This window comes from Podarcis pityusensis (assembly GCF_964106645.2).
Source record: "Podarcis pityusensis genome assembly, chromosome: 18".
Taxonomy (NCBI): Eukaryota; Metazoa; Chordata; class Lepidosauria; order Squamata; family Lacertidae; genus Podarcis; species Podarcis pityusensis.
Genome location: NC_138043.1, coordinates 9284471 through 9310678, shown reverse-complemented (window position 1 = coordinate 9310678; position 26208 = coordinate 9284471). Strand labels below are relative to the sequence as shown.

Below are 26208 nucleotides of genomic sequence, written 5' to 3'. Positions count from 1 at the left end.
GTTAAATCCGGGATGGTCCCTGGAAAATAGGGGTACCTGGAGGGTCTGTACATCACATTTGAGGTTTCACTTACCCTTCACTCAGCTTGGAGAGTGAAGTGCACAATATTTCCTAGGAAATATGACTGCGCAAAATCAGCCAGGATGACCCCAGATTAGCTTCAGAAAGATCAAAGGACTTGATCAGGTATCCCCTGGGATACAGGCTGCGATAAATACACACTGGACATGAAGCCTAAGGGGCTTGTGCCCATTTCTGCTGCTTTAAATCCATTTTCAGCATTTGAGATATATGCAAAATGAAGATCTATGGAGCTAGAATCCCAAGACAACTACGCATGTTGCCTTGGCAAAAGAGGAACGGCAAAACAGGACACCTATTTAGACTGCTAAAGCCAGGGAAATCCCCAGAGCTGAGGGACCAAATGTGTCGCTATCATATCCCAAATGGCCCAAGAATGCTGCGTTCAGGACTAAGGTAATTTCTAAATAACGCCCAATGAATGATATGGAAGTTGGGTCTATTAAGATAGTAAAATAGCAGGAATACACAGATCTTTTTACCCAGTAAGAATATAAACAATCAATCTTTACTGGCATGCAGGGAAAACAGGAATATGTAAATTGACACATACAATTGGCATCTGTTTGCAGGAGGACAAAACTTGACAGGCCTAGTAAGGTTAGAAAGTACCCCGCAAGTCTTTTGCCCATGTAGTTTCATGGCTTTTCTCAGATATTCTGCTATTTTCTCCAAACTCTCATGCCCACAGCTCTGATCTTGCCTAGAGGTTTCCCCCAGGCATCTACTTGGCCTCTGGGCTTCATGGCACGTGGGCCTGATCCAACAGGCTTGCTGGCCGTAGCCCTGTTCCGAGTCCCGTGACAACAGAGTGCAAAGCTCGGTGGAACGTTAGGCCAAGCAAACAGGAGACAAGTCTCCATGAACTCTTGCATGAAACCGCATCCGAAGCCAAGCCCGTTCCGAGGGTTGGGCAGACAGCATCCCACGTAGTCAGACAAGCCAGAGGTCAGGGAATGCAAATGACTCTGTCTTCTCCTCCTAGTCTTACAATTTAGCCCATTAACATTCCACGAAATAACTTTAAGATCCATGCAGATTCAATGGTCAGCGTCTTTATTTCAAACAATAATCAAAAATTATATAATGCTTTGTATCTTCCCTTTACGCGTTCCCTCCCACTTATTTCTTCCCACCCCTTTTTATTTTCTGCCTTTCCTTTCAAAGTCTTCCCTTAATACCTTCCCCCCTTCCTTATATCCTTCCTTTATAGGCTTATCACCTAAGAAAACAGTTCAACAATATAATACAGAATTATACATAAAAAGGAAATAGAACAATGCAGTACTATTAGCAAGCTGTGGGGGGGAGGAAACTCAGTTTCCTTCTTATTGTAATTTCTTTGACCCCCAGAAGGTCTCGCTGTCTCTTTTCTCAGTTCTTTCTTTAGCTGTCCCTTCTTGCTCGCTTGCTTTCCTCCTTTCCTTCCTCCTCCTTTGGGCGTGGGCAGCGTGAGCTAGCGGTTTTTCTACGCCATATTGCCCCTTCTTTTCAAGCCACCTTCCAGGATCGTTCCCCTCTCAGTCCTGCCTTCTCCTTCTCCCCCACCAACGCAGACGCTGTCGTTCTCTCGCACTTCTCCTTCGCCGTCCACCCTTTGCCAGCTGTCTTCTCCGTTGCACTCCACAATCTCAAAAGGTGACAGGCTCTAGGACTGGGGGTGGCCGTGTGGGGCGCCGGCATAAGGCCATGTGGGGTTGGGTTTCCCCCTACATTTCTCGCCCTGCTTGCCTCCGCGCTCTGATCTTTTATTCCTCCTCTCCAGTTTGGACCACAAGGATTAAGACCTGTGGAAGGACAACAAAAAGGAAATGTCCCTTAGGGCCTCCCCTGCCACCACTGGCGGAGGAAGGTGGGTGCGGGGGGGAGGGTATCGCCCCGAGTGTCATCCCTGGGGGGGTGACAAAAGCCTCCCAACTCCTCCTCACCTTGGTTCAGGGTGGACACAGCTGCGATGTGGCCTCCTTTCTCCCTGCGCCCCCTGCTGGTTCTTGTACTGGGTTGCCCCGGTGGCACTGGTGGTGCTGGCGGCGGCGCTCTTCTGAAGACCCTATGAGTCCTGAAGATGATGGAACCGAGGCAAGTGGGGGTCTTCGGAGGCCTCTCTTCCTCGCAGTCCTGTGAGAAAAGTAAACAATTCACCTCCAGATTCTGGGGAAATGCCGCAATCATTAATCAATCAATCAAACGATTGATTGATTAAATCCGTATGCCGTCCTTCGTCTGAAGCTCTCAGGGTGGCTTACAGCATAAAAATACAAAATAAAAATACAACATATGTATTAAAAACAAAAACGAACTCATAAGCCAACCTCCCAATCCACAAGCATGTTGAAAAGGCTATGCATTGTTCCATTAGCCAAAGGCTGGTTCTAGAGCAGAACTTTCCATGTTGGTTACACACTTTGGAGACATGCCTCATTTCGCAACACAGGGATTCAGTTCAACTAGCCCTTTTCCAGCCCTGGGAGGAGCACACAGTTTGGGAAGCTCTGTTCTAGAGAAACGTCTTTGCTTGGCACCTAAAGATGCATAATGAAGGCGCCAGATGAGCCTCCCTGGAGAGAGCATTCCGCAAGTGGGGAGCCACCACAGAAAAGGCCCCTTCTTGTGTTGCTGCCCTCCAGACCGTTTGTGAAGGAGCCACACCAAAAAGGGCCCTTGTGGTGGCAGGCTGTCATAATCCTTCCTCTTATTTTGGGGGGCGAGGCTTTATACGAAAGGGTTGTAGTCAGTAGGGAACACTCCTCTCCCAGGTTCTCATGTGGCCGGCCTTGGAGAGATCTGAACGAGACACAAAACCAAGAACAAGCGGGTGGGGGGAAGGTATAGGAGGCAGGAAAACCCCAGAGAGAACCGGCTTTGCGACGTGCCAACATGGTTTTATTATCGCCAAACCCACTTTGCAATTAATAACTTCATTTGGCAGGAGCCACCTGGAAACACATTCAAAAGAGATATCTTAACAAAACAAATACCAAACCAAAAGCAACCCAAGAGAATTCTCTCCACCCCCATCGTTCTGCCCAGACACTGAGATCCAGCACCGAGGGACTTCTGGCGGTTCCCCAACTGTGATAAGCGAAATTACAGGCAGAGGGCCTTCTCAGTAGTGGCACCTGCCCTGTGGAACGCCCTCCCACCAGATGTCAAAGAAATGAACAACTATCTGACTTTTAGAAGACATCTGAAGGCAGCCTTGTTCAGGGAAGCTTTTCATATGTCATGAATGAGTGTATGTTTCATCTGACCTCAATTACACTTGCCTCCAGGTATTCTCCAGGTGGGGGGCACGGCAAATCAAGGGCCTCCTTGTCCTCCTTGTCCTCCCCATCCTCCTCTGGGGGGCTGCCTGGTTGTTCTTGTGGCTCTTCCGCCTTGATAGCCACTGGCTGACTGCTGGCAGAGACAGGACCCCAGAGGTGGTGGCAGTGGTGGTGGGGAGAGAGGAGAAAGAGAGCAGCCCAAAATGAGAGAGGAACCCAGAAGGCAGACTCTCCTGCCCACGTTGAGTTGCTAGCCAGGGAAGCCCCATGGGGGGCTGGTCCATCAGGACGAGTGGGGCAGCAAGCACAGCATATTAACTCTCAAGGCACCCATCATTAAAACAACAGAACAGCGGCATAGCCAGCTGCTCGGGTGCCTGGTTCAACGCGGGGGTCCTGTGGGCGGGGGGCGCTGCCTGGAGCCTCTCTGCCGCCTCCCCCTCAGCTGTAGGGCGGGTGAGGGAGAGGCAGGGGACAGACGCAAGCCCCACGCTGGTGTTTCAGGCAGCGCCCAGCCTGCAGGGGCCCAAGCCACCAAGTCACCCCCAGGAGAGATGCGTGGATCAGGCACTCTGCACCCCCCCCCGGTAAGTGCCAGCCCCCACGGTGTGGCGCCCAGGGCCAGCCACGTTTTTTGACTCAACTAAAAGGTTTGGTGAGCCCAATTTTTTATTTTTATTTTAAACTCGACTTTTTGTCCTTTTGCCACCCCCCTCAGTGATGACACCTGGGGTGGCCCCCCACCCCCACCCTCCATTCTCTGCAACTGCAACAGACTAAAAGGACTCAAAATTCCCTTAGCAGTTTCCTGTTGGTCCCCTCACCATTTCCCCAGACATCAATCTTCAGACTTTGCTTTTTCAGCCTTTTCGGTGTCTAATACAAGATAAGGCACCCAAAGGCTGCTGAGGCAAGGCAGGGGTGCAAAGTGAGGTTGGGATTCTGAGCCAATGTCACAGCCAGGTTCCGATCAGTCCATTTCCTCCAAGGGGGGGGACCTGTTTCCCCTGAGGGTGACCGCTGAACACACCACCCAAGAGAAAAAGGAGAAAAGCGGAGAAAGCTTTTAATTCTGTAGCAAGAAAGAATGCGTGCCAGGAGTTTTCTTTTCCCTGCACTCCTCCATTGCAACATCATCATCATCATTATTATACTAGATTTAATGAACACGCATATCAGAGTGTTCTGTAAATTGATGGCCATAGTCATTATATATACTAACATTTTAAGCTCTTCCACATCCGTTTAATGCTCCCAAATCCTTTTTTTAGCTTCTTTTAGACTTTTATATATACTTTGTGTTAAATACTTTTTCGCTTTCCAAAACGTTTTATGGGCTGTAAATGATTGTACCCCACTCTATTGATGCTGGTCTACTACCGTTATAAAGATCTGATTGATTGATTGAAATGAAGTATCCTAGTAATGCAGTGATTGGACACTGATACGGGGAAGGGGGGGTGCCCTCCCTCACCCCTTCTTTGGTGCGTCCGAGGCGATGACCTCAAGGGCGCCCACCATACATTCACCCCCCCCTCAGCCTCTTCATCGTTGCACAAGCACCACACTCAACCCAAACCCCAAGCTTAAAGTGCCTTTCCCCTTTTTACACGGGCGAAATAAGCCCAAACTCTCAAGCCTCTTTCTCTCCCTCTCGCTCCATCTTTATCATGAGTTGACCGTATCAAACTGCGCTCCCATTTGTTTCAATGGCCGCGTCCTAACCAATCAGAACCATTCATCCGCTCTGCAGAATCAGCTCAGCGAGCCTCTGCACACCTCATTTAACCTCTTGACAAGCTACTGACGGCTCCCCGCTGGGAGAACAATGGAATCGAAACTCGTGAACTCGTAAAAGTGTCAAATCTTGCAACAATGTATCTATTTTGTTTCCGACTTCAGTTATTAATATAAGAATGGACTAGAGCGGACCAAAACTTCTAAAATTCATATAAAATCAACCACAGCTCCGATTTCCTTGGTTCTGGTGTCAATCGACTCAGTTTCTTCAGGACTCCATGACACCTCCTTGGCCTCCATAATCCCTCGAGCGAGGAGTCACGTACTCAGGAAGACCCTAATCCGGTCAAATCACTCTGCCCAATCTTTACTCCGGGCAATGCCAAGGTGACAGACTTTGCATACTTGGACTATTGTCTTCTCATCACCGGTACTCAGGAAGCGCTTATCTGCGCATATCTCCAGCTCTGCATATTCCCCCCTCCCTGTTCCATATGTTAATCTGTGTAACCCAACCTCTCTCTAATGTATTCATGATGTAACCTGTGTAACCCAACCTCTCTCTAATGTATTCATGATGCAATTATGATGTATTTTGCACTGTATTCTGGGACATGGAGGGAAGTTTCAAAAGCTCATGTCACCCCTTTCTCGGGGTTCAATCTCGCCTTGAACCTGTTGCGCAATAAACTCGGATCTCCTGCAGCTTGCTCCTGTCTCCGGCTGAGCTCATTTTCTTCCGCAGGGATCCGCGGACTTAGTCTGACGAGCTGGGTGGCAGAGTAACTCCGCACCCAGATTTTACCTTAACAGACACTAATGTAATTTAATGTATTCCTCTTCCTCCAAATTCATACTTTATTACTAATTAATATTAGTAATAATAATGAAATAATTCCAGCCAGTGGCTCCTCCCAGCTTTGCTTTGCCCCACCCAGTGGGCCTGGCCACTCCCCACTAAGCCCCGTCTCTCCCCACTTTCTGACACCTATTGGCTTCCCCAGCTCCACTCTCCCCGCCTCCTTTCACAGTGGCTCGCCCGGATTGGCGTAGGCCCCCTGCCACTCTCGCGAGCACCGGAGCTTCCCCCTCCCCTCTCTTCACGCTTGCCTCGCGCCACGCTGATTGGCCAAGATGGGGGCCCGTAAGGGGCGTGGCCTGGCGGAGGGAGGCAGGGCGAGGGCGTGAGAAGCAGATGGAGGAAGGAGGCACCTGAAGGGGGGGGCTGAGTCCTCAGCGCAGTCGGCAGCGGGAGGCGCATGGGGCAAGTGCCCCCTCCTCACCTAAGGGGGAAATGGGGGGGAGTAACAGAGTTGGACCCCCCCCTTTTAAAGACAAGCAGATAAAAGTATCTTTATTGTTATTAAGGAGTTAATTGTGGGTGGGGGGAGTTAAAAGCTTATTGCTCCCCCCTCCCTAGTTTGTCTCCAATAGCTTTGTTGTTGTTTAGTCGTGTCCGCCTCTTCGTGACCCCCTGGACCAGAGCACGCCAGGCCCTCCTCTCTTCCACTGCCTCCTTCGAGAACACTGTCCCACCATCTCGTCCTCTGTCATCCCCTTCTCCTTGTGCCCTCCATCTTTCCCAGCATCAGGGTCTTTTCCAGGGAGTCTTCTCTTCTCATGAGGTGGCCAAAGTCTTGGAGCCTCAGCTTCAGGATCTGTCCTTCCAGTGAGCACTCAGGGCTGATTTCCTTCAGAATGGATCGGTTTGATCTTCTTGCAGTCCATGGGACTCTCAAGAGTCTCCTCCAGCAGCATAATTCAAAAGCATCAATTCTTCGGCGATCAGCCTTCTTTATGGTCCAGCTCTCACTTCCATACATCACTACTGGGGAAACCATAGCTTGAACTATACAGACCTTTGTCGGCAAGGTGATGTCTCTGCTTTTTAAGATGCTGTCCAGGTTTGCCATCGCCTTTCTCCCAAGACTCAGGCGTCTTTTAATTTCGTGACTGCTGTCACCATCTGCAATGATCATGGAGCCCAAGAAAGTAAAATCTCTCACTGCCTCCATTTCTTCCCCTTCTATTTGCCAGGAGGTGATGGGACCAGTGGCCATGATCTTCGTTTTTCGGATGTTGAGCTTCAGACCAATAGCTTAGGGGACTTAAAGTCTGTGGCTCTGACCCCTCCCCATTTTAAAGGCCCCTTCCAGCTGAGGGGAGGGGGCGACTTGCTTCCTGGCCTCCCCTCCCCTCTGGGTTGAAATTGGGGGGGGGGCTGATGCCCTTGCTGATCCATGGGGGGGCTTATAAATGTGACTCTCCCCCCATTCTGAAATCAGGGAGGTTGTAACCGAAGAAAAGAACGGAGGACTGACTTCGCCGGTGGCGCCCTGAATTTTGATCCTGTGTTTTGTTCGCCGACTCTTTGCACGTGTTGCAGACCTGCACATGTGTAGATCAAGGCCGGGCAACGTAGCGTGCAGCGATCCCCTTCGTTTCCTCCTTTCCCCCATTCATAAAGGGCTTGACCAACCAACAAGCGCCCTTCCTGACAGCGCCCTCTTTCCTTCGGCAATCCGAAGCGCGGGATCAGGAGAGGTTGCGAAACATCACCCTCTAGCGACGACTGCGCTGGTACTGCAGCTGCCAAAGCAGGGAAGGGCGAAGAAGCCATTGACACGAACGGGCTGCATTTGAGCGACCCTCCATTTAGTAGGAATCTTTAGAAATTCATAATAAATCAGTCCAGGGACGGGTTTTGATCCTGCCAAGGTTGCTTATTCAGGGAAAAGGTGGCCATCCGAGGAGGGGCTTGGGGCTGCGCCTGGCATTGGCCTAACTCTGAAGCTTATGGTCACGTCCCCACCTGCCCTATTGCATAAGGGTCAAGCCCTCCATCCTGACTTTGGAGGGTCAGACACAAACCCACCCAGGAAACAATGTCCTCCCGGTCTCAGTGTATTGGAAGGACAAGGGGGGTGGTACTTGACCTGGTCTGTGTCAGGAAAAAGCACCAAGGCAAAAGCCAGCTCCAGATGGCTGGAATGCAAAACAGGATGTTGTGGTTTTGCAGATGTACTGTTGGAGAAAAGGTGGAGCCTATTCCCTGCACTGAGCACCGGATGTTAGCTCAGTGTGTCATCTGACCTGTGCTGGAAGTACAGGGGAGGAGTTGTGACTCTTCTGATGGAGTCTGAAGGGTGCAGTCACATTTCTATGTACTGTTGAGTGACAGGAATAAAACATGTAGAAAGGACTCCTGTCTGTCTCATTTCCCCTCCCTGGGGAGAATGCAGGGAGGGAGAGAGAAGCAGAGAAGCAGAGGGTGTGTTCTTCTCACGACTAATGAGAAGAATCGCCGGGTTTGTTTACCTAGCCTGCCGGGATCGCAGACGCACGGTAAACACAGTATCTCGCTCAATTGCCTCGGGGGAGGCCAGGTACCTCTGCCTGTGAGCTGAAGATACTGACAGTCTGGAGGGTCAGAGATGGCAGGTATTTCCCTTTGTCTTACATTTTGGATTGACACAGCATCAGTTTTCACCCCAATACCACACCTGTTCTATGACATGTTCACGGCATGTGTGTGATGCTTCCAAAAAGGTGTTGGGGGTAACCTGGAGAAACTTTTAAAAAGGAGGAGCCCCCACTATTCGGGGCTTCACTCTGCATCTTCTATGTTTTATTCGGGAGTCATTGTTATCAGAAAGTTTTTCCTGATGTTGGTTTGGAATCTCCTTTCTTGTAACTTTACAATAATGTTCTGAATTTATATACATATACAGTGGTACCTCGGGTTACAGACGCTTCAGGTTACAGACTCCCCTAACCCAGAAATAGTACCTCGGGTTAAGAACTTTGCTTCAGGATGAGAACAGAAGTCACATGGCAGCGGCGAGGCGGCAGCAGGAGGCCCCATTAGCTAAAATGGTACCTCAGGTTAAGAACAATTTCAGGTTAAGAACAGACCTCCAGAACGAATTTAGTTCTTAACCTGAGGTACCACTGTATCTATAAACCAATAGCAAGAGATTCAGATGACGTTAAAGAATGAGTTTATCAATCAGGTACCAATCAGACCAAAGTGAATGGTCAGAAATAACGTCTCAACTGCGAAAAGAAGAATGGTTGGTGCAAACCCGAAACCAAGTTAATAATTGCATTTCAATGGATCTGCTTTAGGTTTCATTGCAATCAAGGCGATGAGCTAATAATAATAATAATAATAATGATGATGATGATGATGATGATAATATTGCTTTCCCTGGCCACTCTGGGCGGCTCCCAACAGAATATTAAAAGCACTATAAAAATCACAGCCACAACATGCATTTAAAGCATTTTTGGAGCTCTAAATTGCAGGTAAAACAACTGGTGGGTGGCCAGCGCCATTTTGGCCTCTGTTGTCCAGGGCGCAGGAGCCGTGGGACATCGGGAAAAGGGGGAAGCCGTTCTAGGTGCCTCCAAGGGAATGAGGAAAAGGACGAGGTCTCTTCGCGACTTCCTGGGTTATGGGGTTTATTAGTATAATAATTGGTTATTTTTAGTTTATTAGCACGCCTGGAGGAAGGTTGCGCAGGGCAGCCTGGGAAGGGTGAGGGAAAGGCTGTGAGGAAAAGCCTTCTCTCTATTTCCATCGCTCTGCCCCTCCATCAAGTTTAAATGGAAGAATCCAAATACGTCTAGAGAAAAATAAAATGATAGGAAACAGGATCCTTGTTTGTGAGAAGAAGGGGCAGCAAAGCATGCTGGGAAGAAGGACCTGAGGGAAATCAAACCTAACAAAGGATAATTTAACAATAAAGCTAATAAGTGAAACCTATTAGCTTCAGATTTATTTATTCAGTTATACGCTGGAAAACGGGTAAATTTCAAGTATAGGAAGCTGGATCCATGTTTGTGAGAAGAAGGGGTAGCAAAGCATGCTGGGAAGAAGGATGTGAGGGAATGAAACCTAATAAAGGATAATTTACCAATAAAGCTGATAAGTGAAACCTAACCAAAGACAATTTGGGATTAATTTATTTAGTTATACATTGGAAAATGAGTAAATTTCAATTATAGGACACAGGATCTTTGTTTGTGAGAAGATGGGGTAGCAAAGCATGCTGGGAAGAAGGACGTGAGGGAAATGAAATGAAACCTAATAGAGGTTAATTTATCCATAAAGCTAATAAGCGAAGCCGAACATAAGACTCCTTGAGATTGAATTATTTGGTTATACACTGGAAAAACGAGTAAATTTCAAATTTATTCATGCTGGGATTCGACCATTGGCCCAACGGAGCTGGCAGTGCATGCTGGGAAGTCTGCCCCCCCCGTGTGAACCGTGCCGGTGGAGGCTGGCGGGAATTGCAGGGCCTTTGGAAGGTGGCCCCTTCTCCTCCTCGTCCGCCAGGGACACCAGCACCTGCAGCCCGTCCAGCTGGCCAGAGTCAACCAAGGGCCAGAGAGGCTGGCAGGGGGAGGGCCCCCAGCTGAGCCCGGGAGAGAGAGGGGCCCTCGGGGTGGGGGGATCCTGCTCTGGCACTTCCAGGAGGAATTGCACTCTGCACGCCCTCAGAGGCTTCGTAGTCTAAGCTCAGGGGGCTCTCTGAGCCAACCTATCTCTGGGGGGGGGGGGTTTCTTCCCATTTGTCAACATCCTTCTTAAATAGTGGTGCCCGGAATTGGACACAGTATTCCAGGTGGGGTCTGACCAAGGCAGAATAGAGCTCAGTCTTGTAAGCCACTGGTATTAGTAGCAATAACAGTAATAATAATCACAACAAGAATAGACTTCGTTAAGAAATATTTATGCTGCTTAACTGTGTGTGCATTGCAATCACTTCTTCATTGTTGTGCGTAGTAATTTTAAGTGCATTCTTAATATTACGATCAATGTGCAATACTTTTAAAATGCATATTTTCTTTAAATATAAACACAGAAATAAATGAAGCTCTAAATTCATCGGATGAGGACCTGTGCCACAAACTGGGAACCAGGCAGAGGGGCTTCTCGGTAGTGGTGCCTGCCCTGTGGAACGCCCACCCCACCTCCTTTCACAATGACTCGCCCAGATTGGCGTAGGCGGCCTGCCATTCCCGTGAGCCCCGGAGTTCCCTCTCCCCTCTCTTCCCGCTTGCCTCGCCCGCCCCTAACCCTATCCCTAACCCTGGCCAGTGCAATAAAATTCATTGGATCCCAGTCAAGGCTTGGCTAAGGTCAGCTGCTACTCTTTGGAACAGGGAGCTGAGCTTACACAATACAGAAATTAAACCAACAGACTACCGAAGATGTCTTAAATGAATTTCTCAGTTTATTGATATACAAAGCGTAGGGGAACGAAATGATGTGAAGTGAGCTTATGAATGATAGCACATAAATGCGGGAAATGGAGCATAGAAAATTGAATACATAGAACTGGCATAACCAAACAGTATTGGGGAATATTAGAATTGATATGGTTAATAGGTAGTCATGACAAAGCAAACAGACCCAAAAACCTAACTCCTCTCCCTCCAGCCTATCTGGTTGTGAGAGAAATATAAGTTCCCAAAACACAAAAATTTTAAAAGATCATAGTTTACAAACTAAGGGCAGTAGACCAGGACTCACTGTAGTCCTTGGTAAAGCAAGGTAGCAAAACATTTCCTCCCATCTTACTGTTCATGTCAACAGGACTTCCTAAAACCCAGGCTAAGAATGAACACAATCTCTTTCAGAGATGGAGAATGAGCAACATGGAGGACTAGCTGTGTTTCCTTTAGGCACTTCTGGACATCATGAACATGGACTATTTTAAGAATCAGATGTCCCCTTAATTCCTTGTTGTCAGGTGCTCCTTTGTGTTCAGATCAGGCCTCAGCACAATAATGTAGCACTTGGGAAGGAAGATGCAGCCCAGAAGCCCAGCACTGGAGGCCAACATAGAGAAGATCTGCACGGCCATCATGTACTTGCCCTTGGTGCTCAGGTAGGTGGGCACAAAAGACACCCAAACACTGCAGAAGACCAGCATGCTGAAGGTGATCAGCTTGGCTTCGTTGAAGGAGCCGGGCAGCTTCCTGGCTAGGAAAGCCACCGTGAAGCAGATGGCAGCCAAGAAGCCCAGGTAGCCGAGGGCAACGTAAAACATGGCCACAGACCCTTCGTTGCATTGCAGGATGATCTCTTCCACCTGGGAGCGCACGTCGGGCTCTGGGAATGGGGGAGAAGAGCCCAGCCAGATGGTGCAGATGAGAACTTGCCCCCCAGAACAGGAGATGACCATGGAGTTGGCCAGACTCTTGCCCAGCCATCTCCTCACCCTGTTCCCGGGCTTTGTGGCCAGGAAGGCCAGCACCACCGTGATGGTCTTTGCCAAGACAGAAGAAACAGCAACTGAGAAGATGATGCTGAAGGCCGTTTGTCGGAGAAGGCAGGTCTCTTTCCTTGGGCACCCGATGAAGAGGAAGGAGGACCAAAAGGAAAGCAGGAGGGAGACGAGTAGGATGTAGGAGAGGTCCCGGTTGTTGGCTTTGACTATGGGAGTTTCCTTGTATTTAATGAAGATTCCCAAAACGATGCCTGCTGTTAAGGACAAGAAGAGGGCAATGGAAGCTAACACCATTCCTAAATATTCTTCATAAGTCAGGAAAATGGTAATCTTGGGGACACATTGATCTCTGTCCTTGTTTGAATGGTGATCTTCTGAGCATTTGGTGCAATGTTCTGCATCTGGGGAAGAGAAAAAGAGTGGCTGTAGCATCACTTACATCCCTAATGATCTGTGCTCTATTACGTTTTTGAAGAAATCCTAGAGATTTCTTCCTTATGGTCATTCCTTTCAACTCTCTTTCAAGATGTAATGAAGGTGATTAACTTGCTGTTGAAATGGAATACTCAAGATGAAATGGTGAAATCTGCTATGATTAAATGGGCACAAGATGTTGGACATAATATTATGATGGCTGACTGGGAACAGTTATGGACCACTGGTATGAAGTTTACGGCATGCAATGCCTTAAAAGAGAATTTAATGAAAATGATTTATAGGTGGTACATAACACCAGTCAAGCTTGCAAAAATCTATCATTTGCCCGATAATAAATGTTGGAAATGTAATGAAACTGAAGGTACATTCTTTCACCTTTGGTGGGCATGCCCAAAGATTAAGGCATTCTGGGAGATGATCTATAATGAAATGAAAAAGGTATATAAATATACCTTCCGGAAGAAACCAGAGGCCTTTCTCCTGGGCATGGTCGGCCAATTGGTGCCAAAGAAAGATAGAACTTTTTTTATGTACGCTACAACAGCAGCAAGAATACTCATTGCAAAGTATTGGAAGACACAAGACCTACCCACCAGGGAAGAATGGCAGATGAAGCTGATGGACTACATGGAACTGGCGGAAATGACTGGCAGAATTCGAGACCAGGGAGAAGAGTCGGTGGAAGAAGATTGGAAGAAATTTAAAGTATACTTATAGAAACATTGTAAAATTAATGAGTGTTAGAAGGATGTGGGAATGAAGTTACATGGTTTTAGTAGAAATGCAACAAAGAATTAAGTAAAAGTTGATTGATAATGGGTTAAATTGAAAAAATTCAAGATAAACTATAGAATAAAAACTGAGAAAGATGGGAAGAACTTGCAGAATTAGTGAATTGAATTAGAATACAAAAAAAGGGAGGTGTGAGGAGGTCGATGAAACAAGGAAAGGAAAGGTAAAGACATGGAATACTGGATGTGTGTTTTAGTTTTTTTTTTTGTCTGTCTTTTTTGCTGTATTGATATGTTTTGTTATCGTTTTTTTTCCTTTTTTATTGTTATTGCTTTTTTTTTTGCTTTTTTCTTCTTTTTTCTGTAATTCTTAAACTTTTAATAAATATTATTTTTAAAAAAGAAGAAGGTGATTGTAAAGAAGTTGAGGAAGGAGCCACATTCTACAATGTCTGCAGAATTCTCACAGAAAGTGTGTGAGACTGAATTTCTGCCCTGTGTTTACTCTCTCCAGAAATACCTTCCCCCTTGGAGTCACCCACCTTCCTGGGCGGAGAAGGTCCCTTCCGCACACCGAGCACAAGCATAGCAGCAAATGGGCTTTCCTTCTAGAACCACCTTGGCATATCCAGGTCGACATCTTTCTGTACACCTGGAACGAGGTACAGTCTAACCAGAAAGACAAGAAGGTGCAACCAAGAGGAACAGTTAGGAGTATTTGTTTGTATGTAACTCACTCATAGAGTGAATTCAAACAGATCTCTGGACTGCAGCTTTTGACCCCCTCATCAGGGTCCTTTCAACCTCCCACTGACCATTGGGGCGACCAGAATATCTTGTTCTTCATAATTTGTTCAGGACAACTGAGGTTTGCGCCACAGAACTCTGTTTCCTCTTCTCCATTTACCTGCTTCCCTGCTTAATAAATCTTCAAAGAAAATGGCAATGGAGTCTGAAATGTGATTTCCCCAAAGTTCAGGATTCTGATAATTTCTCAATCACTAATTAAGACAAATTTACTATGACTTTTCCAAATATTGGTTTCCCTCACTCTGTTCTTGAGGCATGCAAGGCTTCCTCTTGTTGCTGATGAATTTCCTAGTTATTTCTAGTTCATATGCCATTCTTTAACATTAACCTTATATTACAATAGGGTTTGTTTTTTTTAACTTCTCATCTTTCACCAACAGCTGTGCACTTCTCAATTCCTGCACGTACAATAGTTTACCATTTGCAACATCTACAAGTGAGCTTACTCCACAAATTAAAAAATCCCCAATAAATCAGTAATTATCATTTCTAAAATAAATTACTTTCCATCCTTCTGCATGTATGAAAGCCCAATAGTTCACTTTTCCCTAGGTATTTTCCCTTTTCTTCTTATCTTCTTATCTAGTCCATTCGGTTAAAGATTCTGTCCAGAATTTTTAAATTCTCAGTCTGGCTTGAAAATAGATGGTGTCTTCTCTGAGGACCTCTGGGCTCTATCCTTTCTTTGAGCACCCCAAATTCCCCTCCTATCTCAGCTGCTGTGGAAAGAAGAAGTGGTGGTTGCAGCTGTTATTGACGGTCAAGACACCATTGGTCAACCTGATATGGTCATTTTTCAGCGGTTGTTTAAGGAAAAACATAATAAGCATCTCCTAGCCTTCTCCCTCTGTGATTTCCCCTACCTTATTGAATTTCTTGGGCCACTCAATAGCTTCTGGGTTAATGGTGAACTTTATGCCAGCAGACGTCTCTCTCCTTATATTCCCAATTTTCACAAGGTGATGAGACTTATTGGGGTAGATCGCCCAGTTCATAATATTGAAGTCCGCTGGTAGCTCCCAGTTCTCATCCAAGCACAGCCTGCCTCTGGAAGTATTCAGACACCGGATTTCTCTTAAGAAAGGGTGAAGCTGGAATGACAGGGGAAAACACCCGCACTGAGAAACCTGGAAGCCAAGATGGATATCTCAGTCCTACTCACTTCAGCCTCTTATGATTTGGGGCCTGCGTGTATCTCATGTAGACTAGAATTCCTATTCGGCCAATTCTATTACTACAGACCCTGCAAGTGCCCCAATTTTCCAGGGATGTCCCTGAATTAGAGACAGTTTTTCATTTGATCCCAGAACTTCCCACTTTTCCTTAGAATGTCCCTATTTTCATTGGAGAAATGTTGGCAGATGTGGAGTTATCCAACCTACAAGCCGTCCAATCCTGTATCGGGAATTTTTAATATGTTTAACATTTTAGTATGAATTTATGTTTGGAGCTGCCCAGAGTGTTGAGGCAACCCAAAAGGATGTGTGGGGTATAAACAGTGCTATTTTTCAAGAAAAGAAGGTGCCGGAACTCACCATCAACACCTCCCTCTGAGAATGGCAATGGTACCCACCTGAGAGGTGCCAAAACTGAGTTTCAATGAGTTCCGCCTTTAAAAAGCTCTGGATATCAACAATAATATTATCTTTATGGAATGGGACGTCTCTATTTTCATCAGAGAAATGTTGGGCGGTATGCTACTATTACTAATACTAATAATAACTATGATATTTTACAGGTCTATCCCCAGTCAAGATCAGCATCTGAGGGGATTGCAGTTTGCAAAAAGGGGAAGGAAATACCTGCCACGGCTGTAGCCTTTGGGGTCCCCATTGCTCTCCTTCCTCCACCATCAGCCTCCTCTGGGATCTAGAGGAAAGCGAAGCATGCAAGGCCTGAGCCACAGCTTGAACATTGATGTAAGTGCCATAGCTGTCTAGAGACAGGGCTCTCTCATACTCCCCTTGGAGCAATGGCTGCAGTTTCTCCTCCTCTCTGCATCTTATCCTGCCTTTCACGGACAACGGATGCTTTAAATATGAACACTGAAATGCTTGATTGAAATAATCCCCAAGATTGGTCTGCAATTTATATTTGTCACCTTTGCTGCTCCTTATTCCAGTCTGAATTGCAAAGGACAGAGAACCATGGAGGTGCTGGAATATATTTGGAGGGAAGTAAAAGCTAATTCTGATTTCTAGCGAAGCTGTTGTGATCCAGACTTTCGCCCCTATTTCCTTCTCATAGATATTGTTTAATACAATGAGTATTATGATACCCAGTGCATTGGTTATATAGGAAACAAATACCCCAACTTGTCTCCATAGGAAAAAAGGTTCCCCAGGCCTGATAAATTGATTTAGATCATTTTCTGGTACTCTTTTTGATAAAGCAATGCAGATCCCTTTGCTGAGCATCAGAGGTTTCACAGCGCTCACAAATCTTTCTCCACTGTCATTGTCTGGAGTGAAGAGGCCAATCCACGTCCATCCAAAATGCAGGAGCAATTCAACAATCCCTTGGTACTGACTTTCCTCTTTAGGAGTCATCCAGTATATAAAAGGGAACAGGGTTGTACCTTCGAGAACCTGGGCAGTGAAGCCATAACTGATCTAGCAAGGAAAGCAAAAGACCAGCAATTTATTTTACTTTCAGCATAACAGATATTTAATTATCTGAAATGACTGATATCTATCTAAATCACTGCTGGCTGAGGCTGATGGGAGTTTTTGTCTGAAACATCTGGAGGTGTCAAGCTGGTGAAGGCTCAGTTTTGAAAAAGGGATGTTGTATCCATAGCTCAGGATTTTCCCATTTTCAAAAATATCCCTGCTTGACCTATCCAAAGAGAAAGTAGTATTTTACGCAGTTGAAATTCTATGTCCTTCCATGCTCTCCCACTACTTACCTGTGGGGTTTTGTAGATGCCTGACAAGGCTGAAATCACTCTTGAGATGAAAGTGTTGCTTCTTTCAAGAACAGCCAGCAGGGGATTCTGTTCTCCACAGTGATAATTGGGAATATTGCATCCACTGCCTGCAAGCAGCTCTAGCATGGCGTCCGAAGTCATCCTTGCATCGAAATAGTTCTCATAGATGTTGTAGCCCAGGGTGATGTTGGGTAAGAGACTGAGATCCTGGTTGATCTCTTGGATGATGAAAAGGAAAGACAACATGTACCAGTAGGACCTAGTTGCCTCCCTGCAATAAATGAATCCTTTAAAAAGAGTGAAACGTATATTCATATGAATGTGGGTGGGGATGTTATATTATCCACAAAGATTAGTATTTATTTATCCTATTGCATTAATATCAAACCTTTTGCTTTCTAGCATAGAACAAAAATTTGGAAATCTCTGCTTTGATGCAAACAGCACACAGAGCTTGTTATGTACTGAGTTGAATAGGATCCAAACTGTAGCAGTCTGATTGGTCCTAGAACAATAGGATCCAAAAGGCAGCAGTCTGATTGGTCCTAGAACAATAGGATTCAGAATGCAGCAGTCTGATTGGTCCTAGAACAATGCAGCAGTATGATTGGTTGGCAGGAACCACCCAATCCTGCTCCAGATAGAAGTGAATCCACAACCTGATTGGCTTACAGTAGAATTCCAGAATTAGCCAATCATGTGCAGCCCATTGTGTAAATAATGTATATAAAGCAGATACTGTGAGGGGACATTCATTCATTCCTCCTCACCACTATGAACTGAATAAAGAGCATGAAATCACTTTGCGACTCTGAGTATATTTCACTGGCGATGAAGGTGGGATCCCGCTGAGCTGACTGCCACACACAGCACCGCAGCACCGCCAACTGCCGCACCGCTGCCTCGCACCGTGTATCCAGGCTTCAGCTCCGGGGCACAAGGAACTCAGAATGGCAGCCAACAGCAGCTTCTCGCCATTCAACCCAGCATCTGGAGACTGGGAAGCGTACGCCTCCCGTTTCACCTTCCTCCTAGAAGCCAAAGGGGTCACCGACGAAGAAGACGCCAAGAAGAGGGCGATATTCTTCAGCGTCTGCGGAGAGGAGACGTTTGAAATCGCCCGGGCTCTCCTTGCGCCTGAAGACGTCGCTACTGTTCCATACAAAACAATAATGGAACAGCTGAAGGGGCACTTTTCGCCGCAGCCCTCAGTGGTGGCTCGTCGAAATGCCTTCTACGCAAAGCGGCAAGCCCCTGGGGAAACCATAACTGGGTTTGTGACCTCTCTCCGCCAAGCCGCCCGGTTCTGCAACTTCTCAGAGCTGGAGAACATGCTTCGTGACCGCCTCGTCGGTGGCCTGAAGGATGAGAAGCTGCAACGGCGCCTCTACGCTAAGAAGGACCTAACGTTCCAGGTCGCTCTGGAGGAGGCCCTGGCAACAGAAGCTGCCGAGAGGTCGACCCAAGAGGCACGGCCGAGCCTGCCATCCCAACCGAGGGTCCACCATGAAGACCTCACCGACGACTCAGGATCCGACAGGGAGGAGGTGCACCGAGTACAGCAGCGCACTCAAGCAGCGCACAGACCACAGCTGCCTCGACGAGAAGGAGGGAACTGCGCAAGCTGCGGGGAGAGTCACGAGAGGAGGACCTGCCGTTTCCGCAACGCAGAGTGCAGGCAGTGCAGAAAATCGGGACACATCGCCCGGGTGTGTCGGGCTCGGCCCACCCGACACCAGGCATCAGATGACCAATCCAAGAGCCCCAGGTCCCGGGGCCCAACGCACCAAGGCAACTCGACGGAGCTCACGGACTTCCAGGTATACCAGTTGCCCCACCCCAACGTAGAGAAAATTTATGTAGAGGTACAGATAGAGGGGGCCCCATGCCGCATGGAGCTTGACACGGGTTCAACTCTATCCATAATCTCGGCAAAGACCTTAAGGAAACTGTGTCCCACTGGGGGTCCCAAACTCAGGCCGGCCCCATTCACCCTCCGGGACTTCCAGAAACGTAAGGTCCCCACAATGGGGGTGGGGACCTTCAGGGTGCAATACCGAGGGCGGACGCGGCAACTGGACTTGCTTGTGGTCAAGGGCCCCTACATTAGCTTACTGGGATTGGCATGGTTTGGACCACTGGGGCTAGCTGTCACCGGGGTGAACCACACTAGCTTACAAGTGGACGTGGACGCCATATGCAAGGAATTTCCAGGGGTTTTCGATGGGAAATTGGGACAGTATACGGGCCCCCCCATTGCGCTACAGCTTGACCCCGCAGTACGACCGGTCAGGCTCAAGGCCCGCCGGGTCCCGTTCGCCTTGAAACCCCGTATAGACGAGGAATTGGACCGACTCGTAGAGCAAGGAGTGCTGGAGCCGGTGCCTAATGCTCCCTGGGAAACCCCAATCGTCACACCCGTCAAGCCTAATGGTTCGGTCCGCATCTGCGCAGACTACAAATGTACCATAAACAAGGCCCTCACGGCCCACGCATACCCAGTGCCAGTGGTCAGCCATGTCCTTGCCACCCTGGCTGGGTCGAAAATTTTTGGCAAGCTGGACTTGGCCCAAGCATATCAACAGCTGCCAGTAGATGAGGCCACAGCAGAGGCACAGACGATTGTGACGCACAGAGGAGCGTTCAGGGTAAAGCGGCTGCAATTCGGTGTCAGCGTGGCACCAGGCATATTCCAGAATATAATGGACTCTCTCCTTAAAGGGATTCCTGGCGTCACCCCCTTCTTCGATGATGTGTTGATTGCCGGCCCCACACCAGAGGAGTTTGAGGACCGCCTCCGCACCGTTCTGCACCGTTTCCAGACGGCGGGTCTCAAGGTGAAGCGGGAAAAATGTCTACTAGGAGTGCCTCAGGTGGACTTTCTGGGATTTATGGTGGACGCAGAAGGGGTCCACCCGACTGGGGACAAGGTACGGGCCATTTGTGATGCCCCAGCGCCCAAGAGCAAGACTGAACTTCAGGCCTTCTTGGGACTATTGAACTTTTACCATTCCTTCCTTCCCCACAAGGCGGCGGTAGCGGAGCCCCTACACAGACTCCTGGACAAGCGGGCCCCTTGGGTGTGGGGCCAGCGCCAGGAGGCCGCATTCCAGGCAGTCAAGGACTTGCTTGTCTCAAACTCGGTCTTGGCACACTTCGACGAGAGGCTGCGGGTGGTGCTAGCATGCGACGCCTCACCCTATGGCATTGGAGCTGTCCTGGGGCACCAACTCCCGGATGGAAGAGAGGTACCGGTGGCGTACTTTTCCCAGACACTCAACACAACCGAGCGGAACTACTCGCAAATCGACAAGGAGGGTCTGGCAATCGTAAAGGGAGTAAAAAAATTCCATGATTTCTTGTACGGGCGGCCCTTCACCGTGGTGACTGACCACAAGCCGTTGCTTGGCTTGTTTGCCCCCGAAAAGCAGACCCCCCAAGTGCTGTCTCCTCGCGTCCTCAGGTGGTCAATTTTCCTTGCCAGCTACCAGTATGCACTGATTCACCGACCTGGGAAGGCGATGGGCCATGCGGACGCCCTCAGCAGGCTACCACTACCGGAAACAGGCCCTGACCCAGCACCTGCACAAGAGGTTATGAGCCTGGAGCTGCTTCCCGACCGCCCCATTCAGGCACAAGAAGTTGCACACCATTCCAAGAAAGATAGGGTCATCTCCCGGGTCCTGGACTGGGTGTGGAGGGGATGGCCCAGCAGCAGCCCCGGGCCAGAATTCGCCGGCTACACAACCCGCAAACATGAACTGTCGGCCCACAAGGGGTGCCTGTTATGGGGAAGCAGAGTCGTTGTTCCCCAGCCCCTCTGCAAAAGGGTCCTCACAGCCCTACACGAGACACATCCAGGGGTAGTAAGAATGAAGGCCCTTGCCAGGAGTTATGTGTGGTGGCCGGGGATCGATGGAGAGATAGAGGCCTGGGTCAAACACTGCCAGGCCTGCCAAGAATCCCGCCCAGATCCCCCAAGGGCCCCAGTCCAGTCCTGGGAGTCCGCCCGAGCACCATGGTCACGCCTGCATGTGGATTTCGCTGGCCCCTTTCAGGGGAAAACATTCTTCATAGTGGTGGACTCCTACACCAAATGGCTGGAAGTCGCACTGGTACCGTCCACTTCCACGTCCGCAGCCATCCGGGTACTACGCAGGCTGTTTGCAACCCACGGGCTCCCTGACACTCTCGTCTCAGACAACGGGACTGCATTTACGTCAGGAGAATTCCAAACCTTCACAGCGCAGAACGCCATCCGCCACATCCGTTCGGCGCCGTTCCACCCTGCCACCAATGGCCAAGCAGAACGCATGGTGCGGACCACCAAGGACACCCTTCGCCGCATGACGCAAGGGGACTGGGAGTACCGCCTTGCCACATTCCTTCTAGCACAGCACAGCACCCCCAGCTCAACGACTGGCCGGAGCCCCGCTGAACTACTAATGGGTCGGCGCCTTGCAATCAGATTGGACCGCCTTCACCCCGATAGAGCTCAGGATGAGGTAGTGGTGGGGGAAGGCAGGAACCCCCGGACCTTCGAGGCCCAGGACCCAGTGTACGCAAAGAATTTTGGGGCAGGCCCAGCATGGGTACCCGCCACAATCACCAGGGTCACTGGCCCCGTGTCGTACGAGGTGCTAACGGATGGGGGGCAATGCTGGCGCCGCCACTGCGACCAGATACGGCGACGATTCCCGGGAGAAAACCAGGAGGAGGACAGGTCAGAGGAGTCCCAAGGGAACAGCGGGGCAGTGAGGCCCATAGAGGAGGAGGGGCCAGCAGGAGAGGCAGAATCAGTAAATACAGAGAGGACCCGTGAGGCCGAAAGGACACCGGAACCAGAACCACGACTGAGCGAGCCGGTTGCACCAGACCAAACAGCCGCATCACAGCCAGCATCCTTGGAACACGAGCCAGAACCCGGAGCCCGGACCAGGGAACACCCCAGGCCACAACGCACACGTAGGCCGCCGGCATACCTTGAGGACTATGAATGCGACCTCCCGGGCAGGACTGGAACTTAGAGGGGAGGGGTGTTATGTACTGAGTTGAATAGGATCCAAACTGTAGCAGTCTGATTGGTCCTAGAACAATAGGATCCAAAAGGCAGCAGTCTGATTGGTCCTAGAACAATAGGATTCAGAATGCAGCAGTCTGATTGGTCCTAGAACAATGCAGCAGTATGATTGGTTGGCAGGAACCACCCAATCCTGCTCCAGATAGAAGTGAATCCACAACCTGATTGGCTTACAGTAGAATTCCAGAATTAGCCAATCATGTGCAGCCCATTGTGTAAATAATGTATATAAAGCAGATACTGTGAGGGGACATTCATTCATTCCTCCTCACCACTATGAACTGAATAAAGAGCATGAAATCACTTTGCGACTCTGAGTATATTTCAGAGCTGTTTAACAGTGGAACAGACTCCCTCCGAAGGTGACCATGTGTCATGGATGCTTCAGGTGAGATTCCTCCAGGTCCCTTCCGTCTCTACAACTCTATGATTCTTTTCTACTGCGGTTCTATGAGTAAGAAATGAAGGCGCCCCTCAAAATTTGTGATATACTGGGAAGTTGCTGCAAAGGCTGTTTTTGCTGCAGTGGTCTTTGGCTTTTTCCAAGGGGCTAGAATAAGAGACAATTTTATTGAAGGAGGAGAAGCACCAAATACCTTAGTCCTCTTTTAGTTACAAATGAGGACTTGTGGCTTGCAGGTTTGAGTGTGTGTTAAAATTCTGGATCAGCCACTAAACCAATGAGGACACCCCCTGGTCTGTATTTTTCCATATAATCATTTTATTTGAAGCATATCATTCCTGCTCTTCACCCATAAAAATCTAACCATTTTCAAAAGTTACTTAAAGGTAAAGGGACCCCTGACCATTAGGTCCAGTCGTGGCTGACTCTGGGGTTGCAGCGCTCATCTCGCTTTACTGGCCGAGGGAGCCGGCATACAACTTCCAGGTCATGTGGCCAGCAGGACTAAGCCGCTTCTGGCGAACCAGAGCAGCGCACGGAAACGCCGTTTACCTTCCCGCCAGAGCGGTACCTATTTATCTACTTGCACTTTGACGTGCTTTCGAACTGCTAGGTTGGCAGGAGCAGGGACCGAGCAACGGGAGCTCACCCCGTGGCGGGGATACGAACCACCGACCTTCTGATCGGCAAGTCCTAGGCTCTGTGGTTTAACCCACAGCGCCACCCGCGTCCCTCAAGAGTTACTTAAGACACTTCTAATTTTTAAAAATCAGCCACTAAACGTCACGCAGAGGGTCTTAAAATTCCATTTGTAAAACTAAGATTCCTTAACGACAGTTGCTAAATTGTCCAAATGAAATAATATTGAATAAAGCCTTTGAGCCTTGGCATCCTGCAGGTGAGGAAATTCATTGCATCCTTTTGATCCCTTACCAGATTCATTGGCATCCTTGCATTCTACTGAAAGCAACACAGAATCAAAGGCAGGAGAGTGTTTCACTAAGGAAGACACAGAGAACATGGAAATAGGAGAGGTTTGTGTGGAATCTTTTACTGGACCCCCCCCCCCAGCGCCTATCACCCCCAGCCAGCAAGACCAATGGTCAGGTCCTGCAACATCAGCCCTTAGCTCCCCAGCCCTGAGAAAGGAGCTATTTCCTTGATAAATAAGAACCACTAGAAGGACTGGAGGACCATGAAACTGTGAAGTACATACTTTTCAATCCTGGCGAAGGGTGTCTGAGAAAAGACGTATGGAGTTTCCTCAAGGTATTTTGGAGAGATGATCCCACTGATGAGAAAGTGTCCCGGCCGGTAGTAATTGCGAGCATCCGTTTGATCCCTGACCAGATTCAACGGGCATTTCGCCTTGTGGTTCCTGCAGACTCCAAAGGGCATCATGAGCAGCAGAAGCAGCAACAGAAGTAGCAAGGATCTCATTCTGGCTCTGCCTCCTCCTCCTCCTCTTACCCGCCAAGGAGGCAAAGCAGAAGAACCCAAAGACGCTTGCAAAATCAGACTGAGTGGGCTTTCCCAATCTGGGTGGTTTTCAACTCTACCTTCGGAGCTAGGAAGCACAAGGCAGGCACACCCCTCTTACGCCAGTTCTACAGCTTGTCTCAGTCTGTCTCCAACACAGGAAATATTCTCTGCACTAACTTTTTCTTTCCCAGACACAGCGCAATTAATATTGTCATGCTGTTGTTGCTTTCCAAGGCTCATGCAATCTCCAGAAATATCTCCTGAGCTTTCAGAAGATGAGATGACTATAATTTTGATTATTCCAAGTGGAATAAGTTTCATCACACTAACTTTCTGGAGTCTTGAATGGCTCAGGCAGCAGGTGCAGAGCTGGAGAAAAACATGATGGAGAAAAGTCAAAAGGTGTTTTTGGGAATTGGAAGTTTGGCCTGAACTTTGCTCCCAAGGACCAAAAAAGAGCCCTGCATCTGCATCCGACCATGGACTCTCCTTCCTTGGAGGTTTTTAAGTTTGGATGGCTAGCTGTTAGGGATGCTTTAGAGAGCCAGTGTGGTGTAGTGGTTAAGAGCGGTGGACTCGTAATCTGGGGAACCGGGTTTGCTTCCCCGCTCCTCCACCTGCAGCTGCTGGGTGACCTTGGGCTAGTCACACTTCTCTGAAGTCTCTAAGTCTCACTCACCTCACAGAGTGTTTGTTGTGGGGAAGGAAGGAAAAGGAGATTGTTAGCCGCTTTGAGACTCCTTAGGGTAGTGATAAAGCGGGATATCAAATCCAAACTCTTCTCCTTCTTCTAGTTGGCCACTTTGGATGGATTTGATTCCTGCCGCTCCCTTCTGGTTCTCCCCCTGAAGGGAAGTAGCGCCTTGGTGGTTTTGAAGCAACTTCAAGTGAATTTCCACCCCATCTTTGAAAGGCTTCTCCAACAGAGGGAAGCTCTCTGGGGTTGGTGGAGGGGAGAAAGGTTGCTCTGAGCCTTAGGCTCTCCCTTCCCCTTTGACATGTTCTGCGGAAGGACAGCTTCTGTTTCACATGGCGCCAACTTGCTCCTCATCTTTGAGCAGAAGCTTCTCTACTCATAAACAAATTGTGTGCGCAGAAGCCAGGCTAGCATTCTAGCAGCTTTGTTATTCTTTATCAAGTTATTTATTAATATGTATTTATCTATTTATTTAATCTAATTCCTAAAATCCATGCACCACTTGATTAGGGAAATAACTGTTGCCAATCTCCCTTTGGTGAGCAAGGTTTTGGAGCATGTGGCCGCACACCAGATGGTGGTGGTGGTTCCAGTCCTGCTTGGATGGTCATTCCCAGACGGTGTTACTTGGGGAATGCTTTTCAGCACTGGCAACCTTGAATGTGGGGTTCCGCAGGGCTCAGTCCTATCCTCCACATTGTTTAACATCTACATGAAATCGCTGGGTGGGGTTATCTGGAGGTTTGGAATACGTTGTCAGAATTACGCTGATGACACTCAGCTCTATTTCTCATTTACACCTGCAGGTGAGGCAGTGGAAGTGCTGGACCAGTGTCTTGTCTCGGCAATGGACTGGATGAGAGCCAACCAACTGAAGCTCAATCCAGATAAGACTGGGGCACTGTTAGTGGGTGGTTCCCTAGACCAGATGGGTGGGAGGTCGCCTGCTCTTGATAGGGTTACACTTCCTCTGAAGGAGCAGGCCCATAGCTTGGGGGTACTCCTGGATCCTTTGCTGTCGCTCGAGGCTTGGGACTCCTCAGTGGTGGGGAGTGCCTTCCATCAGCTTTGGCTGGTGGCCCAGCTACGCCCCTATCTGGACAGGGATAGCCTAACTACTGTTGTCTATGCTCTGGTAATCTCAAGGTTAGATTACTGCAATGCGTTAAACGTAGGGCTGCCTCTGAAGACAGTTCGGAAACTTCAGCTAGTGCACAATACACTGATCCTGGTCCGACTGCACTGCTACCAATTCATTTCTGGGCCCATTTCAAAGTGCTGGTTTTGACCTATAAAGCCTTAAATG

At 48.6% G+C, this 26208-nt stretch overlaps 2 protein-coding genes across 2 annotated transcripts in view; both read right to left on the bottom strand.

Annotated features, from left to right (window-relative positions):
• The window catches only part of LOC308467150 (vomeronasal type-2 receptor 26-like), a gene marked incomplete at its 3' end in the record, with an annotated part of 68261 nt that overhangs the window by 12377 nt on the left and 29676 nt on the right, over positions 1-26208 (bottom strand). The window contains exon 4 of the mRNA XM_080988573.1: positions 3480-4368. The remainder of the gene's footprint in view (positions 1-3479; positions 4369-26208) is intronic.
• On the bottom strand, positions 11316-24708 carry LOC308467282 (vomeronasal type-2 receptor 26-like). Its single transcript, XM_080988839.1, has 6 exons — positions 23940-24708; positions 17220-17511; positions 16114-16923; positions 15175-15402; positions 14044-14170; positions 11316-12733 (listed from the first exon to the last, which is right to left on the bottom strand). The coding sequence occupies exons 1-6, from the start codon at positions 24161-24163 to the stop codon at positions 11835-11837; spliced, it is 2580 nt and encodes an 859-aa protein (XP_080844965.1). The 5' UTR covers positions 24164-24708; the 3' UTR covers positions 11316-11834.

What these genes read in the sequence shown, in the direction of transcription:
- LOC308467282 (XM_080988839.1), bottom strand. Translation starts at nt 24,163, where the DNA reads ATGAGATCCTTGCTACTTCTGTTGCTGCTTCTGCTGCTCATGATGCCC. An exon ending in CCCTTCGCCAGGATTGAAAA is followed by an intron (nt 17,512 to 23,939) that starts GTATGTACTTCA and finishes CATTTATTGCAG; the next exon opens with GGAGGCAACTAGGTCCTACT. An exon ending in AAAGGCTACAGCCGTGGCAG is followed by an intron (nt 15,403 to 16,113) that starts GTATTTCCTTCC and finishes CTGTCATTCCAG; the next exon opens with CTTCACCCTTTCTTAAGAGA.